The sequence below is a fragment of the Ammospiza nelsoni genome, chromosome 6 (assembly GCF_027579445.1).
Source record: "Ammospiza nelsoni isolate bAmmNel1 chromosome 6, bAmmNel1.pri, whole genome shotgun sequence".
Classification (NCBI taxonomy): Eukaryota; Metazoa; Chordata; class Aves; order Passeriformes; family Passerellidae; genus Ammospiza; species Ammospiza nelsoni.
The window spans coordinates 9,105,586-9,120,319 of record NC_080638.1 but is presented as its reverse complement, the minus strand read 5'-3'; the positions used below and the strand labels follow the sequence as shown (position 1 = coordinate 9,120,319).

Here is a 14,734-nt window from a genome sequence, read left to right as displayed (position 1 = left end):
GAAGCTAATTCTCATTTTTCTGAGCAGATGCCTGAATTTAGCAACTTTGTCCAGGATTGTGGACTTTGCTGTGTATGAAAGGGCCCATCCCAGGGGTTAAACACCAGAACTCTCAAGCTGAAAGTCTCAACCTGGGGACTTTCATGGCAGCATAAGAAAATTAGATGCCAAATCCACATCAGACTTTAGATTTTAGGGGTCAGTTAGCTGAGGCTGCTGAGAAAACTCTTGGGAACCTATAAATCTGTTTGCTGTTGAGTCTGGCACAGATTTTATAATGCAGAGACAGGTCCTTGGTGTAAAATGGAAGGACTCTCTCTTTCCTGAGCAGAGGAGCTGGCCTCCATCCCTTCTGGGTGGTTCTCCCCAGATAGTTGATGGAACTATTCTGTATCAGACAAAGCCAAATGCAGAGGGGACGGTGCAGTGTGTGCTGTGAGGGTTCCTTGTACGAGGGCAGCAAGGAGGGGCAGGCCTGAACCCCCTCTTGGAATACATGGGAAGCACTGAGAAGCTTCTTGAATCTTTGTGCTGGCACCCTTGGTGACGTAAGTCAAATCCCCCAACATTTGAGAGGGATGAAGCTTCTGTAATGTTCACTCTTATTTTATAGATCGTGTACTTGGATGGATTTGTGCCATACCCAGCTGCAGGGAACTCTGTGAAGGAAGCTTTTGCCCCAAAATGTAAGTATTTTCCCTTTGGTTTTGGCAGAGGATTTAAAGGGAAAATGCAGGTGATGAACTTTTAGTTTTCCTGGTGTTGGGTGCTGCCTGATTTCTCTGCTGCTGTGTAACTTCTGTGTGCCCCTGTAAGGATTTTAATTTCTGTAATTTCTGTGCGCCCCTGTAAGGATTGCAATTTCTGTAATTTCTGTGTGCCCCTGTAAGGATTGCAATTTCTGTAATTTCTGTGCGCCCCTGTAAGGATTGCAATTTCTGTGTGCCCCTGTAAGGATTGCAATTTCTGTAATTTCTGTGTGCCCTTGTAAGGATTGCAATTTCTGTAATTTCTGTGTGCCCCTGTAAGGATTTTAATTTCTGTAATTTCTTGTGCCCCTGTAAGGATTGTAATTTCTGTAATTTCTGTGTGCCCCTGTAAGGATTGCAATTTCTGTAGTTTCTCTGTGCCCCTGTAAGAATTGTAAAATCTGTAATTTCTGTGTGTTCCTGTAAGGATTGTAATTTCTGTGTGCCCCTGTAAGGATTGTAATTTCTGTGTGTCCCTGTAAGGACTGCTGAAAGGCTCATCACAGCTCCAAGGAACAGCTGGATCCATACAGGTACCTGGGATTCCCTATCATTCCAGGTCAGCTGTGGTTAGCAGGACCTGGGGTTAGAAGACTCAAGACACAGAGCTGGAGTTGCATATGCATGAACTGGAGTGGAAAGTAGAGTTTTCTGTGGATCAGGGGAAGGGATTAAAGCCCTGCCCTGAGAGCTGGAACACAGCAAGTCCAGAGCAAACCAGCTGGGGCTCAGAGGGGCTGCCCCAGAGCTCAGCAGGCACCCAGGGCAGGGGAGGCAAGGTGGGAAGGGCAGGGAGCTGGGCTGCCAGGGACAAAGGCAGCTCTGCTGGGGCAGGAGACCCCTGGAGCTGGGAGAGCACCAGCTTTGCAGCCTGCAGAAACAGCACGCAGCAAGAAAAGTGCTGGTGAAAAAGCAACTGCAGTGTGTCAGGATGTCAGGAGCCAAGGGACGCTGGGCAGAAAGGCAGAAAACAAGTTCAGCTTTCCAAAACGTGCTCAGCTTTCCAAAATGTGTGACAAGACCATTTCACCAAGCCTAAGTACTCTAGTTTCTTAGTCTGTCAGCTGTGGTGCTCAGAAACGAAAGGGGTGGTTTGTTTCTGCTGAGTAATGCAAATTTCTAAAACCTTTGCCTTTATATTCCAGAAGGAAGTTGATAACAGGTGTAAGAAAGATCAGTTATCTTGTTCGAATACAAAAATCTATTCAGTGCTCTAGGGAGAATTCTTCCCGCTTCCAGCTTTTATTCTTCTTTCCCCCTCATTTAGGAATATTTCAATAGTGAAATATTCTGTCAGGTTATTTGCATTATTAAAGAGCAGATGAGTTTGTTTTACTGGGGTAGCTGTTTTAATTATATATTTTGTGCAGTCCAGGCCTGAATCTTGGGGCTTGCTACCATTTCTTCTATCCCAGGTTGGTCTACCAGGCACATTTCACCTGGGAAGGCAGATGAAAAGTGTTTTTATTCAATTTGTCAGCTATTACTTGTTATCTGAGTGTGAACTGTATGAGGAGTCATCTTTCTCCCTTCAGTGTACATGAGACATTGCTGCCCATATTTAAATTTGAGTGGTTTGATTGAACCTGTTTGAAACTTCTGTGACATTTGGACACACGTTCCTGTGTGACTGACTTGATGTTCTGACTTGTTTTTTTTTAGGAGTTGTAGTATCTACTGATAAGAGTGCAGAACTTACACTGAGTTATTTAACTCACTTTTTCACAAAACACCATTTCCCACCTTCCTTCAGAACACAGCAACCCCTGCCTGGCAGAAAAAGAATTGAGATGCCAGTGAATATGCAATATATGCATATGCAATGTGTAACTTAGGTAATCTAATCTGATCAAACAGAAAAAGTCACTGTAGAGTTTTATGTAAGTTTAATCCGAACAAATCAATTTAAAAATACAGTATAAATAATTCTTAACTTATATAAAAAATGATTAAGAAAATTTGGGAGCTTTTTTTGTGCTTCTTACTAACTTTACAAAAGAGCATTATTAAACACAGAAGCAAAACACTTTACCTGTGGCCTTTTTGCTAAGACATAAAATATTTACACACTCACAGTACTTTTTTTTTTTTGGTGCAAAATCTGTACTGACTGATAGACTGTACCTTTCTGTACAAAGACAATTTCAGCTTACTTTGCATAGAAGAAATCAACACACGCTCACAAAAAACCCCACTAGATACATAACTTTGCTGTTAAATACTTCAGGTAAGCCTTTTGGAAAAATTCATTAGGCATTAACTTTCTCCTTAAGAGTCAGTTTTATTTTCTAAAGCATCAATTAAGGCTATTCCAGCATTGAGGTCATGGCAATACACGTCCAAACCATTGTCCATCGTACAATGCCAGATGTGTGCAGTGTGTTACCAGCAATTTTGCCTGCTAACACAATCAGAAATTCCCTATCCCAAAATTAGTCTTCTGAAACTTCAAGTTTTCGTTGAGGAATATATAAAGTTCCTTGAGAGGTTCTCTGGGTGCCATCTGAGTTTGCAGATAGTGCAGGTTCTGTGTTTGGCCCTCCTGGTGTGCGGAAAAAGTTCTCTGTGACTGCCTGAGGCTCCTGAGGCTCCTTTGGCTGGAGGAACTGAAGAGAAAAGACAAAGTTACTTTCATTTATGGGGGAATAAAAAGTAAGCTCTACTACTTCTAAGTTTCTACAGGATGTTAGCAAACTTTTTTTTCTCCCTGAAATTTAAAAACTTTTTACTGTGAAGGGTATACCTGCATTCCTTTATATATATATTTAAATACATAAAAATATGGTTTTTCTAATCCCCTTCTTTTTTAACACAAACAGATATTAGGCAATACAGTATACATGAAATATACAGAGAAACTTCCTGTGGGGGAAAAAAAAAAATTTAAAATCCTGTACAATCCTATCTTATTAAAAGAATAGCTATTATTACACACGAGAACTTGAGGGTAGAGTAGGGAAGTATCAAGAAGGAAAGAAAATAACAAAGGAACAATTTTTTATAAGCACAATGTCAGTTTGTGATTATTAAAATATCTCTCAGATATGTAAAATCCTCCCTCTAAACCAGTTGTTTCTTCACATCTTGTCATCTTCCAGCTGGCTCCACTTCCACCACAAATAAGTCACTTATCTTCCTTGCTAACCTCTCATCTCTACTGTACTTAGGCTGGCCTTCACTGCTAGCTCTTTTTGGGCAGTGCTGATTTCTAAAGATCAAAAAGAAATGTTTATTTATAAATTTTACCTGCTGTAAGGGAATTACTGCACTGCATTTCCCACTCAACCCACCACGGTGGAGCTGCAATGTTTTAACTCACCTTCCCTTCTTGCACATTTGTGCTCCCTGAGCTGTGGCTGATATTTTCTGATTGGGAAGAGACTGGCACATGCTGTAGAACGGGGCTTGCAGGAACTTGCACACCAGCAGGTATCAGTCCTATGTGCTGCAGCATAAAGTTGAGAGCTGAAGAGCTTGGGTTTGGGGCAGAGCTGGTACTGCTCGAACTGAGGCACGAGTTGCTCAGTACAGGTGCAGCAGCTATGGAATTTGGTGACAGCATTATGTTCAAGGGTGTTATGTGAAAAGCAGGAATATTGACTGTCTTCAGTTCTGAGGCTGGCATTGGAATGACACCTGGAACAGAAACATCAGGTGTTGAAAGCAATTGGGACAAGCTGCTCCTGGCCCCTGAGCTGCCCCCGTGCCTGTTTCCCTGGGCACTCACCAGTGATGGGAGAGCTGTAGGCTGTGTGCTGCACAGAGCACACCCCAGCCTTCTCTTTGGTGGAGCACTCTGCCTTGGTGCCATGGGTGCAGTGAGTCAGAGGAATAAGATAACCAGATGGAAAAAAAGTCTGAGAGAGAAAGAGACAGCACATCTTTAGCCCAAACATGGAATAAACAAACTCCAAAACACTCCTCCAGAGTTGCAACCTTCCCTTGCCTTGTTCTTATTCTTTATCCTCCATGTCCCCAGGATGCCATATCCCATGCCTGTACTACTTTCTGTCTGAAAAGAGACACAACAGACTCAAGGACATGGTCTTTCAATTAAAACCACACAGAAGTCAGCTGGCTCCATTTCCAGCTGATACTCTTGGTGGGGAACTGGAAATCCATCTGGGATTAACACAGTGCAATTTGACCAGATGGAAAAGAAACCCTGATACTGAATACCATTTTTTGCAGAAGAAACATTCTGGACCCAGTAAATCATCACATCAACTCATTCTTGGATTGTATTTTTCATAAAACAAACATTGGATGGCAAAACTTTTGCATTTACATATTCTGTTCTTGTCAACAGAACTGTTCAGGTTCTCTACAGCAAACAGTCTTAACTGCAGAATACTGAATTTTGCTGATGAAGAGAGTTTCATGTGATGCTGTTTCCAAGCATCTGACAGTAAGGATATGCAAAGAAAGGATGGGGGAGGTAAGGGATCTCATTATTGCCCTTAGCTCCTTGGTGTGACCTTCATTCCAATGGAAGCCTGAGAGCCTCTTTGTGTCCTCTTTTTTGTGTACTAAATGCACAAACAGAAATCCTACATTCCTACAAAATAAGGTTTTAAAAGCACACCAAAGTGAATTCAGCCAAAGACAACCTATGTAGGAGTAGTTTGTTGTAGTTTTGTTTCTTTTGCAGAGACTCCAAGTAGTGTCTTCCCAGGGAATGGCAAGACAAATCTTACCTCAGGAGCAGGAATGGCAAATGCCACAGGTATGTCTTGTTTTGTTTTGATTTTATCTTCATCTTCTGGAATATTTTCTTTTGTACATTGGTCACAGCAACTTGCGATGTTTTGATCTGTTTTGGTTTCATTCTGTCTCTCTTCCTGGACATTGTCCATTTCATGATTAGTTTGTGAGCTATTGGAAGGTGGTTTTTCATTCTTAGTGGATTCTCCCTTTGAAGAAAGCACATACAAAAACAAAGGCAGGTGTTGTAAGGCTTAATGGTCTCAATTAGAACTCTACAAGAGTAGTTATACATTCTTAAACACTGGAAAGAAAGCTTTTTACTTCCTCCTCATTCCCAAGTTTGTACTTAAAAAATTTCTGGTCCCTAGGACAGCCAGGTCCATGTTATCACATCTTGTTTCTCCCCTGCTAGTGGATGTGGAATAGCATGCACTGTCATAACACACCCATAACATATGATGGCTGTTTCAGCAAGCCAAATTTACAGCAGATTTGTGCTAAAACAATCAGCAACTGAGGAGTAGAAAGCAACCCAGCCCCAGTCTCTCCATATACATCAAGTTTATCTGAACCTGTTATTCTCTTCATGTGCTGTTCTATTATGCCTACAACAAACCAACACCGGGTGGAAATATTTAGAAGGCATCAGGATTTTGGCATGTTCCCTGTCCATTGACTTTCATACATCCACGTTCCCTCCTAACACCTCTAAAGCCAAGAAGGGATGCCAGCAAGTTTACAGAATCCTAGAATTCAAGGGACCTTGAACATCTCTTGCTTCCAACCTTGCTCTCCACCTGACCTACTCCAAAATAATTTACCAATAGGTAAGTTTTGACATAGTGTTTGGTGAGCTGCTTTATTTTCTCTACACCTGAACACTTTGTCTCCTTAGATGCAAACCCCAGCCCCCTCAAACATTAACAGCATAGCAAATGAAACATCATATCTTCGAGCCTGATGTTATTTACAACACCTACACTCACTGGCAGGCTCCTACTTCACTTTGAAAATGAGTAGGTGGCAACATTACTAAGCCATAAAATGGCATTTTAAAACTAATTTAACTTACCAAAGAAGTATCAAGGCTTTCCTCATCACTTTTACGCCTTTTAATTAAATTACTCTCTGGTAGTGCTTGTGATCTTTTAAGGCACCGCTGAGATGAAGTTTCTGATTTTGTTTCAGGTCTTTCTTCAGCTGCCAAGGACTTTGTAGGCTCATCTGGACCCCTCTGAGTGTCCCCTTCCTCAGTGGTTATTATGTTTAATATTTTTGAGTTACTACTCTTCATTCCAGTTACGCTGGCGCAGGGCAGAGGCTGCAGCATGAAGCCGGGGCTGTAGGTGGTCACCGTGTGGGCTTGGGAAGGGTGCAGATAGATGGCATATGAGACCCCAGACTGAGGGTGAGGGAGGATGACTGGTGACACTGAGCTGTGGCTGGCAGGGCATGCCCCGAGGGGCTGGCTCAGAGCTGGCTGCTGAGAGGGCTCGGGCTTGGGGACAGCCTCAGGCGAGGACAGGGCACTCTTCATTTGCATCTCCTCTGCTGTCCTTCAGCAAAAAACAAACAAAAACATCCCAAATGTGTTTTAATTCCTTCATGCAAAAATCAGTGTTCTGACAAATTATCTTCTGTAATATAAACAGTTAACATAAACCTGTACTTCTCAATCCACTAAAGAGAAAATAAATTAAAAACTAGCCTGCAGTACTCAAGCTTACTGGTTTTTGCAGGCTATTACTCCACTCAAACTGAGCACAACTTTAACTTGTTCTCACCTGTAAACTTGTGCAAACTTACTTGGATTGTCCTTCCAGCTGATGTTTAGTGATTGCTGGAAACTGAGCTATTGTATTTGGGAAAACTGGTAAACTTTGATAAGTACCTGGTTGGAGGAGAAGAACAACAAATCAAAACAGTGAGTTCACAAATTCAAAGTAAAAATCTAACTTTAACTTGAGGAAACTGCATTATGTAGTGTAACATTTAATGAGGTAACTTATCCTCAAACTCAGCCCAGATGTGATTGGATCAACTGGACATCAGCTTACACCAAACCAATGTTAAAGCCCCCAGAGAGGATCCCTAGCAAGAACATGAACACGGCCAGGTAATTGTCTGGCCAGGTTTTGGAACACAGAACTGCTTAGATAGTATGATCCAAAGCAGAGTTTCTACAACAAAGCAGGTTCAGAGGAGATCCAATATTCAGTGATTCTAGACAAGCAGAAGGTTTGTAGCCATTTCTGCATTGTTGACAGCTTTTAAGATGCATTTTTGAAAGGAGGCACCACCCACATATCTACACATCCTGTGAGAAGAGGGCAAGCCCAAATATTTAATGCAAGACTACATCTGACTTAAAAACAAAGAAAAAGAATTTTCTAAAAGAAAAATGATGAAAAGATATGTACTGGCACTTATTTTAACTGGGCTGGTTGGAGCAGACTGGATCTTCCTTCTGTCATTCTCTATACTCTTAACTAATTTTATTAGAGATGAATGCCGAGTGAAGTTTTGCTTTCCTTTTGAAGGAAAAAGGGCTTTTGAGCACTGCTCTTTGGAAGTGATGGATTCTGAAATAGGTGGGGAACAGGTTGTAGAAGTGGCTTCAAGTTTTATATCTGGAAAACAGAAAAAAGAAGAAAATATGTATCATATGCAGATTCAGTAATAAAAAGCAATTATTTGAGCCTGGCTTATAATTCTTAAAGTACCAACAGCAGCAAACATGGAAATTCAAGAATCTCAATAGCTGAACATCCACTGTGTGCAAATACATATTGGTTGCTGTGGTAATAAGGACAGTGATGTGACTAGTAAAAGATTTCCTGCTTAGTTATTCTGTCTTTTGGTCAAAAATTTCTAGTAGAGAAAATGAAAAAAACAATCAATATCATCATCAGAACAAAAGGAAACGGCACATACACCTACCCTGAGTATTTGGCAAGACCTCAGGTCCTGTCCACTTGAATGCTGGTTTTCTACCTCTCTCCTCTGTAACATGAACTTTTTTGATAAGCTTAAGGCTGCTGAGAACATTTGCTATGTCATAAAGTCTTCTAATTTTGGCTGAAATAAAAGAAATAAATGGAAAGTGTAGCACTGCAATTAACAAGTAGCATGTATCAGATAAAGAAACGTTGTAACACTCTTTAAGCAGCTAAAAGGAAAAAGCTTTTGGAACAATCAAAAGAACAATTGTGTGGAACAGGTATTTATACAATGAAATAATATTGTGATACAAAGTTTACATGTAAAATAGAAGACATAGATACAGATCTAGAAGACACTGCAAAGTGTATTATGCTAAATATGGAAAAAAGAACATTTTCAAAACCAGTTGATTTCTGTGCGATGATCAAACCTACACAAATCCTGTAGCAAATATAAGTAGATTAAAAGGCAGGTGCACACATGCAATGGCAAACATGGGAGGGCAGAGACACTAAAATCCAGCAGTATAACCATCCTGCATATCTTCCCTGTCTCTAGGTTGAGCTATTAGGGAAAAGTTTCAGCCAGAAGTCAAACTACAAGCGAGTTCTAGAGCATAGTGAATGTGCTTAGGTCATGGAAGTTTTGGCTTCACAGCCAAGAATGTGGTAAAACTTGATAAAAATTGATACTTGAAATACAGGTAGACATATGGAACATCCTGAAAATGCTTTTATTGTGCGACAGGCTCTTCTTATGGAAGAATAAAAGCAAGAAAAAACCCTACTGAGTAGCCACCCACCATCTCTATGCTGCTGTGAGGCAGTGGAAAGGAAATAATGAACTGAAACCAACAAGGATCAGTATTCACATAGACACAATTCCACCAAAAAAACCCCTCAAAACCAACACAAAAAATAACCCAAACAAGCAAAGGAATCTTAGAATTAAGGAAGAGTCTAATTTTCAATGAAACCCACAACTATCCCTCAAAAGCAGCACATTTTTAATTATTACATGTCTACTGACCTAGACCTAGAAATACCATTCATTTGAATGGAGAGGAAGGGGAAGAAGTGTGCAGAGAACTGAGAGAAGGGTAAAAGAATGAAGAAATAATTGGCAGTTAGAGCAAAGGGTTTCACTTCCTCTGACACGCAAGTTGGTCACAGGATTTTTACAGAATTTCTTTAGATTTCTACCAAGTTAGCTATGGGGATGGAACACAGATTTTGCATGATTCTGGGGCATCTTTGGTGAAATGATGCTGAAAACTTTGACAGGCTGCTTGAGGAAAGAGAAATTGTTCCTAATATGGAGGCTTGTGACAATACTTCAGAAGGGAGGATTTAATGGACTTTTCCTCTCAGGTGGGCATTATGCATCAATAGCCATACAAAAATTATAAAATGTAGAAGGTGTTTAGTGAGTTTTTGGAGGCTCAAATAAACATTTGTGGCAGGAAAAATAAGACAGTATTTTTCCTTATATGAAGTAGTACTGGGATAATTCATTTAGCTTACACTTGGCTGTTGTACTTACTTTTAAACTTGCTTTTATCTAAGTCTTCTAACTGATCTTCTCCAATCAGGATTTTAGCAGCAACTTCAAGGCTCACTATTTGAGGTGTTGATACAAGAAACAGCATCACAAATTTCTGACTCATCACTCGTAAGGACTTGTATTTCCTGCCATTCACTGATGCTGCATCAGACAGGAAAAAGGAGTATTCAGGGACACACCAGCTACAAACATAAACACTGAAGAAATTAGTCAGTAATAATAGTTGTAAGGATAACACAGAGACTTAGGGCCAGTGCTGACTCCAGAATCAGTTCCTACGTGACCAGAAACAGATGACTGGATGGATACCAAGTCTAACTACAAAGAACAGACAGTGGTGTATCCCACATATACGCTTCCCATGTCTGACAACTTCTACTCTTAAAGATGCTTAACCCTTAATTAACATTTCTTCCATGAATCAAAGCTAAATTAATAAAACCAATTGAGTAATTTATGCTTCAAGTTTCTATAACATTCAGTAGTAACTTCTGGTTTCTATAACAACTCAGTGGTAATGGCAATTGAACTATATGTTGGTGTATTTGTTAGTTTTACCTGATGTAGAAACAAATTACAAGAACTGAACAAATAAGACAAGTGAAAGAGTGCAGAGCACTTTTTCTCACTACAAACAGTTGTGGTGCCTTTGGGGCAGCACCACCTCAGAAAAAAAAAGGAAGGCTAATAAATGTTTTTCTCCCGTGTTCATAGAAATTTATCATTTCAAGTACATATTATTCTTGGCATTATAGAGAATTATTACCAGCACGAAATTCCACTCCTGGGAGTTCGACAAAAGACATTTCTGACTGCTCACTTGAGCCAAAAGAACTTGCCATTTCTTCATTCCTTTCACCGTCAGGATCGAATTCATGCTCATACTCTCTTCTCTTGATCATCTGTATTTGCTGTATGTACTTGTTCTCCTCCCCCACCTTTTTGAGGGCCTGCAGGGTCTGGGGGAGGTTGTGGCGCCCGTGCCAGACGTATCTGTTCCTGGCCAGGCGGCTCACCATGTGCAGGCTCTCCAGCACGTTCACGATGTCGTAGATGCGCCTGCGCTCCACATCTGCGGGGAAAGGGGAACCTGACAGCTCTGCCGTGTGACACACCTGAACTTGTGCATTACCTGCAGCACAGAGCCCTCTCCTTCCTCTCAGCACACTTGCAAAGCATTTCTGCCAATTCCACAGCATAAACTGAAAGTAGCCCTCCCAGGTCTTGCCAGCAAGGAAAGCAAATCTGGCTTCGTATATGCAAGGACTTGCTGTTCCAGAGTTATACTTGGCTTTTAGCATTCCTTAAGAATTAAAATTTACTGGTGCCAGAAGCACCATTACATGGGTTTCAATTCAGCTTTAGAAGAAACAGAGCATTTTTAATTATTCACTGCATTGCTTCTAGATTGTGTCCTTAAATAACCTCAGAAACTCATGGTAGGAAACTGTTTTATGACTTCGTTTTACCTGTCATTTTATTAGCACGCTCTTCTGTTGTGCTGTGAGGGTCCCCAGGATGAGGTGAGAGATGAATCTGTCTCTATATTTCTTAGAAGGCTGATTTATTATTTTGTTATTATATTATATTAAAAGAAAATGATATACTAAAACTCTATTAAACTATAGAGAAAAGAATACATCAGAAGGCTAGACAAGAATGAATAATAAAAGCCCATGACTGACCAGAGAGTCTAACACAGCTGGACTGGGATTGGTCATTAAATTAAAACAATTCTCCAAATCACATTCCAAAGCAACAAGACAGGGAGAAACTGAAGCTTCCCAGCTTCCCAGGAGATATCCTGGTGAAGGGGTTTTTCATAAAATATCACGGTGACACTTTTCTGTTCTCATTTGTCTGATAAACTCTTGGTTTTGACCAGACATTTCCTAAATTATATGTCCTTTTGTACAAAGTATACAAAAATGTAAATCATATGGCTTTAGAATTTTAAAACTATTATCCATATAAAAGCTGTAGAATACTGTAACTCCATAACTTTTTTTCATTTAAAAAAATTTCAGCTTGATCTTAGAAATGTGGACTCCGCAGAAATGATTGGTGCAACATAAAAGACAGTGATATAGAATAAGAAAGTTAATATACCATCAAGAACAGAAAGAAGATTCTTGCTTTGATGTCATGATTGGACAGGAAGCTGTGGGCTCAGTTTGAGAAAATCTAGTTCCTGCTGCAAAAATCTAACCACTAATCTTAGGTATCATCTCTGAATTTAAAAAACGGCAACTGTTTAAAATGCTCTGCTTATTTGTAAGCAATAATTTAGATGTCCAATATGAAACAGAATTCGGATTCTCTCAGTTCAATTCACTGAGGAAACATCAGCATTCTAAAAGAATTGCTTTGGGAATTAGCAGTTTCAAACTGGGTTTAAATAAATTTGAGAACAGAGTAAGCATTCAAAATTGTATGGAGCAAAAATATACTAACGAAAATGGCAGGTTATAGGCAAATTTGCATGAAGAAATATTCAACAGGATGAACACCAACTTACGTAGCTCTTCAGTGACTTCATCAAGGCAAATGTAACTTTTCTGTGAAGGGCTGGGGTAATCAGGATACCGAGCTAAGAATTTATGACACAGTAATCCGAGACTTTTCTCTTTGCGACTTGGCTGAGATTTTTCATATTCATCCCCCAATAAGTGCTCCTATGAGGGAATAAGGAAAAGAGATTGTGAGGTTTTTGACAATATATAAGCACAGATATTTAACAGCTTCACGGTGAGCACTGCCAAAGGGCCAGTGCTCTCCCTTTGTCCTCAGCAGCTGTGAAATAAAACCAGAACACTACCTGTTGAATGTAGCTAGTCAATATCATTATTATATTTGGTAAATGCTCCAAAACCAAAACTTTTAAAAAACATATGCTGAGTCAATGTATATTTTTATACTGAATAAACAGCCTTCAGCTAACTTAACAAAAAAAAAGAAAGAGAGAAAACAAATACTTTTCAACATACCTGCAAACAGTGTTTTGTCTGTAGGACCTCACTTGAACTGTCTGACAGTTGCCTTCTCTGTTCTCTGCTCCTGATCTCAGGACTGGCTGCACTAATCAGCATCTTCAGGTTGGAAGTAGGCGTCCATGGATCTGCCGGAGGGGTTTCCTTCGGTTTTGGGGGTGTGGTTAGAGGCTGACAGTCAGGCTGTCTCTCTGTCAGTACCAACTGTGAGGTAGACGCTTGTTTCAAAGGTGTTTTCAGTACGTTTTTGCATGGCTCAGAATGCTCATTCTCCTGCATATCAATGAAAAGAACAATGGTGATATTAAAGCCCGGGTGTACCACGATCCATTTATCAATAACAGTCAAAGGGAGATAGAGATCCATCGCGTTTTTTGGGTAGCTCCAAGTCAAGGGTTCCAGTCCTACTCGGAACCGAGTCCCTTCCCTGAAACCATTTTTGTGCCTGTAGCTTAAGGCTCGGGTCCCCTGGCACTTATTTCTCGGGCAATTTTCCTTTTCCTTCCTCTGAGATAAATCAGAACATAAGTTAATGCATAGCAGAGAGCTATAAATAATAGCCGAAACATGTAATGACCCGGGAGCGGGTGTGATGTTGCCTATAAATTCTTGTTGAGCTAAATAGACACCAGCGTGCATGTCAGGGAAAACATATCCTTGTTATAATATAATTAATTATATATTTTATATATATATATATATATTATAATTATAATATATTTGCCTCAACTCCGGCGCCCAGCCCGGTATCTGTAGTCATGGAAGTGTTGGCTAACAAGCTCTTAACTTTTAGAGTGAACTTTAACAAGCTCCCAACAAACTTCGGAGCGGAGTGAGGGGTGGAATGTGATCGCGGGGCTTGCCGAGACAGAACACGAGAGGAGAGGATGAAGACGAAGGGAGAGCGAAGGGAAGGGGTGCCCGGGCGGGATCGGGACCGCTCCGCTTCCCCGTCCTTTCCCTCCTATTCCCCCTTCACTTTTCGCGCCGCGTCTCCGCGCATGCGCGGTCGGCCCCGCAAAGCCCTCCGAGAAATGGGTCTGGGGTCTGTGGCGGTCCCGGAGCCCATTTCGGGGTCCCGGAGCCCCTTTCGGGGAGCTGCCCGGGGCTCCGGGCAGGCCGGCCAGCCTGGAATTGTGAGGGAAGCGGGCTCCGTACAGCGCCGCCCCACCTCCGCGGGACCCTCTCCCAGTGGCAACTTCTCCGTCTCGGCACCACAGAACGCCCGAGACAAACGCGCTCCGAACATCACTATCCCTGCTCCTCCGCACAGCTTCCGTAAGGGAAAAACAGAGAGGAGAGGACAGCCAGGAGGAAGAAGTGTTCTTCACGGACACCGGGGATAAAGGTCGCGAGAGATGAAGTTTCAGGAGCTCTTGTTGAGGACAGAAATTAAAGCGAAGGTAAAACACGCTCGGTTTCTGCCATCCCGCGGTTTCTACGCGCGATCGTTCCGACCGGAGCGGTTTCACCCCCAGCCGGGCTGAGCGCGGGCAGCGGAGCTGTCACCGCCCCGCGGGAAGCGGCAGCCCCGGGGGGCGGCTGCTCTCGCTCCCCGGAGGAATTACCTTGTCGCCGGCCCCCATCTCCCCGCCCGCCGGCCGCATTCTCCCGCCGCCTCAGGAGGCGACACCCGCCGCTCCCGCCGCGCCGCTCCGCATCGCAGGTCCCGCCGGCTCTGCAGGGCGGGAGGAGGGAGGGAGGCACTGGATGGGGGCCCCGTGCCGGGCCGGTTCCCGCTGCCCTCCGCGGCCGCCGGGCTCGTCCCGCCGCCTCCCGGCC

The 14,734-nt window shown here is 42.1% G+C and overlaps 1 protein-coding gene across 2 annotated transcripts; it reads right to left on the bottom strand.

Annotated features, from left to right (window-relative positions):
* Positions 1–2,618: 2,618 nt before the first annotated feature.
* E2F8 (E2F transcription factor 8) lies at positions 2,619–14,665 on the bottom strand. 2 transcript variants are annotated; one of them, XM_059474555.1, is made up of 13 exons: positions 14,521–14,665; positions 12,950–13,225; positions 12,481–12,637; positions 10,729–11,034; positions 9,942–10,103; positions 8,397–8,534; positions 7,877–8,086; positions 7,263–7,347; positions 6,529–7,012; positions 5,447–5,662; positions 4,477–4,606; positions 4,069–4,385; positions 2,619–3,355 (listed from the first exon to the last, which is right to left on the bottom strand). In XM_059474555.1, the coding sequence occupies exons 1-13, from the start codon at positions 14,557–14,559 to the stop codon at positions 3,182–3,184; spliced, it is 2,694 nt and encodes an 897-aa protein (XP_059330538.1). In that variant the 5' UTR covers positions 14,560–14,665; the 3' UTR covers positions 2,619–3,181. The 2 variants fall into 2 exon arrangements, with proteins under 2 accessions (XP_059330538.1, XP_059330539.1); XM_059474556.1 differs by having other exon boundaries at positions 10,783–11,034.
* Between the last annotated feature and the right edge of the window lie 69 nt (positions 14,666–14,734).

Coding starts and splice junctions, on each gene's coding strand:
- E2F8 (XM_059474555.1), bottom strand. CDS start 14,559: ATGCGGCCGGCGGGCGGGGAGATGGGGGCCGGCGACAAG. Junction 8,535..9,941: donor AGATAAAAGCAAGTTTAAAA/GTAAGTACAACA, acceptor CTTTTATTTCAG/CCAAAATTAGAAGACTTTAT. Junction 3,356..4,068: donor CAAATGTGCAAGAAGGGAAG/GTGAGTTAAAAC, acceptor TTTTCTCTTCAG/TTCCTCCAGCCAAAGGAGCC.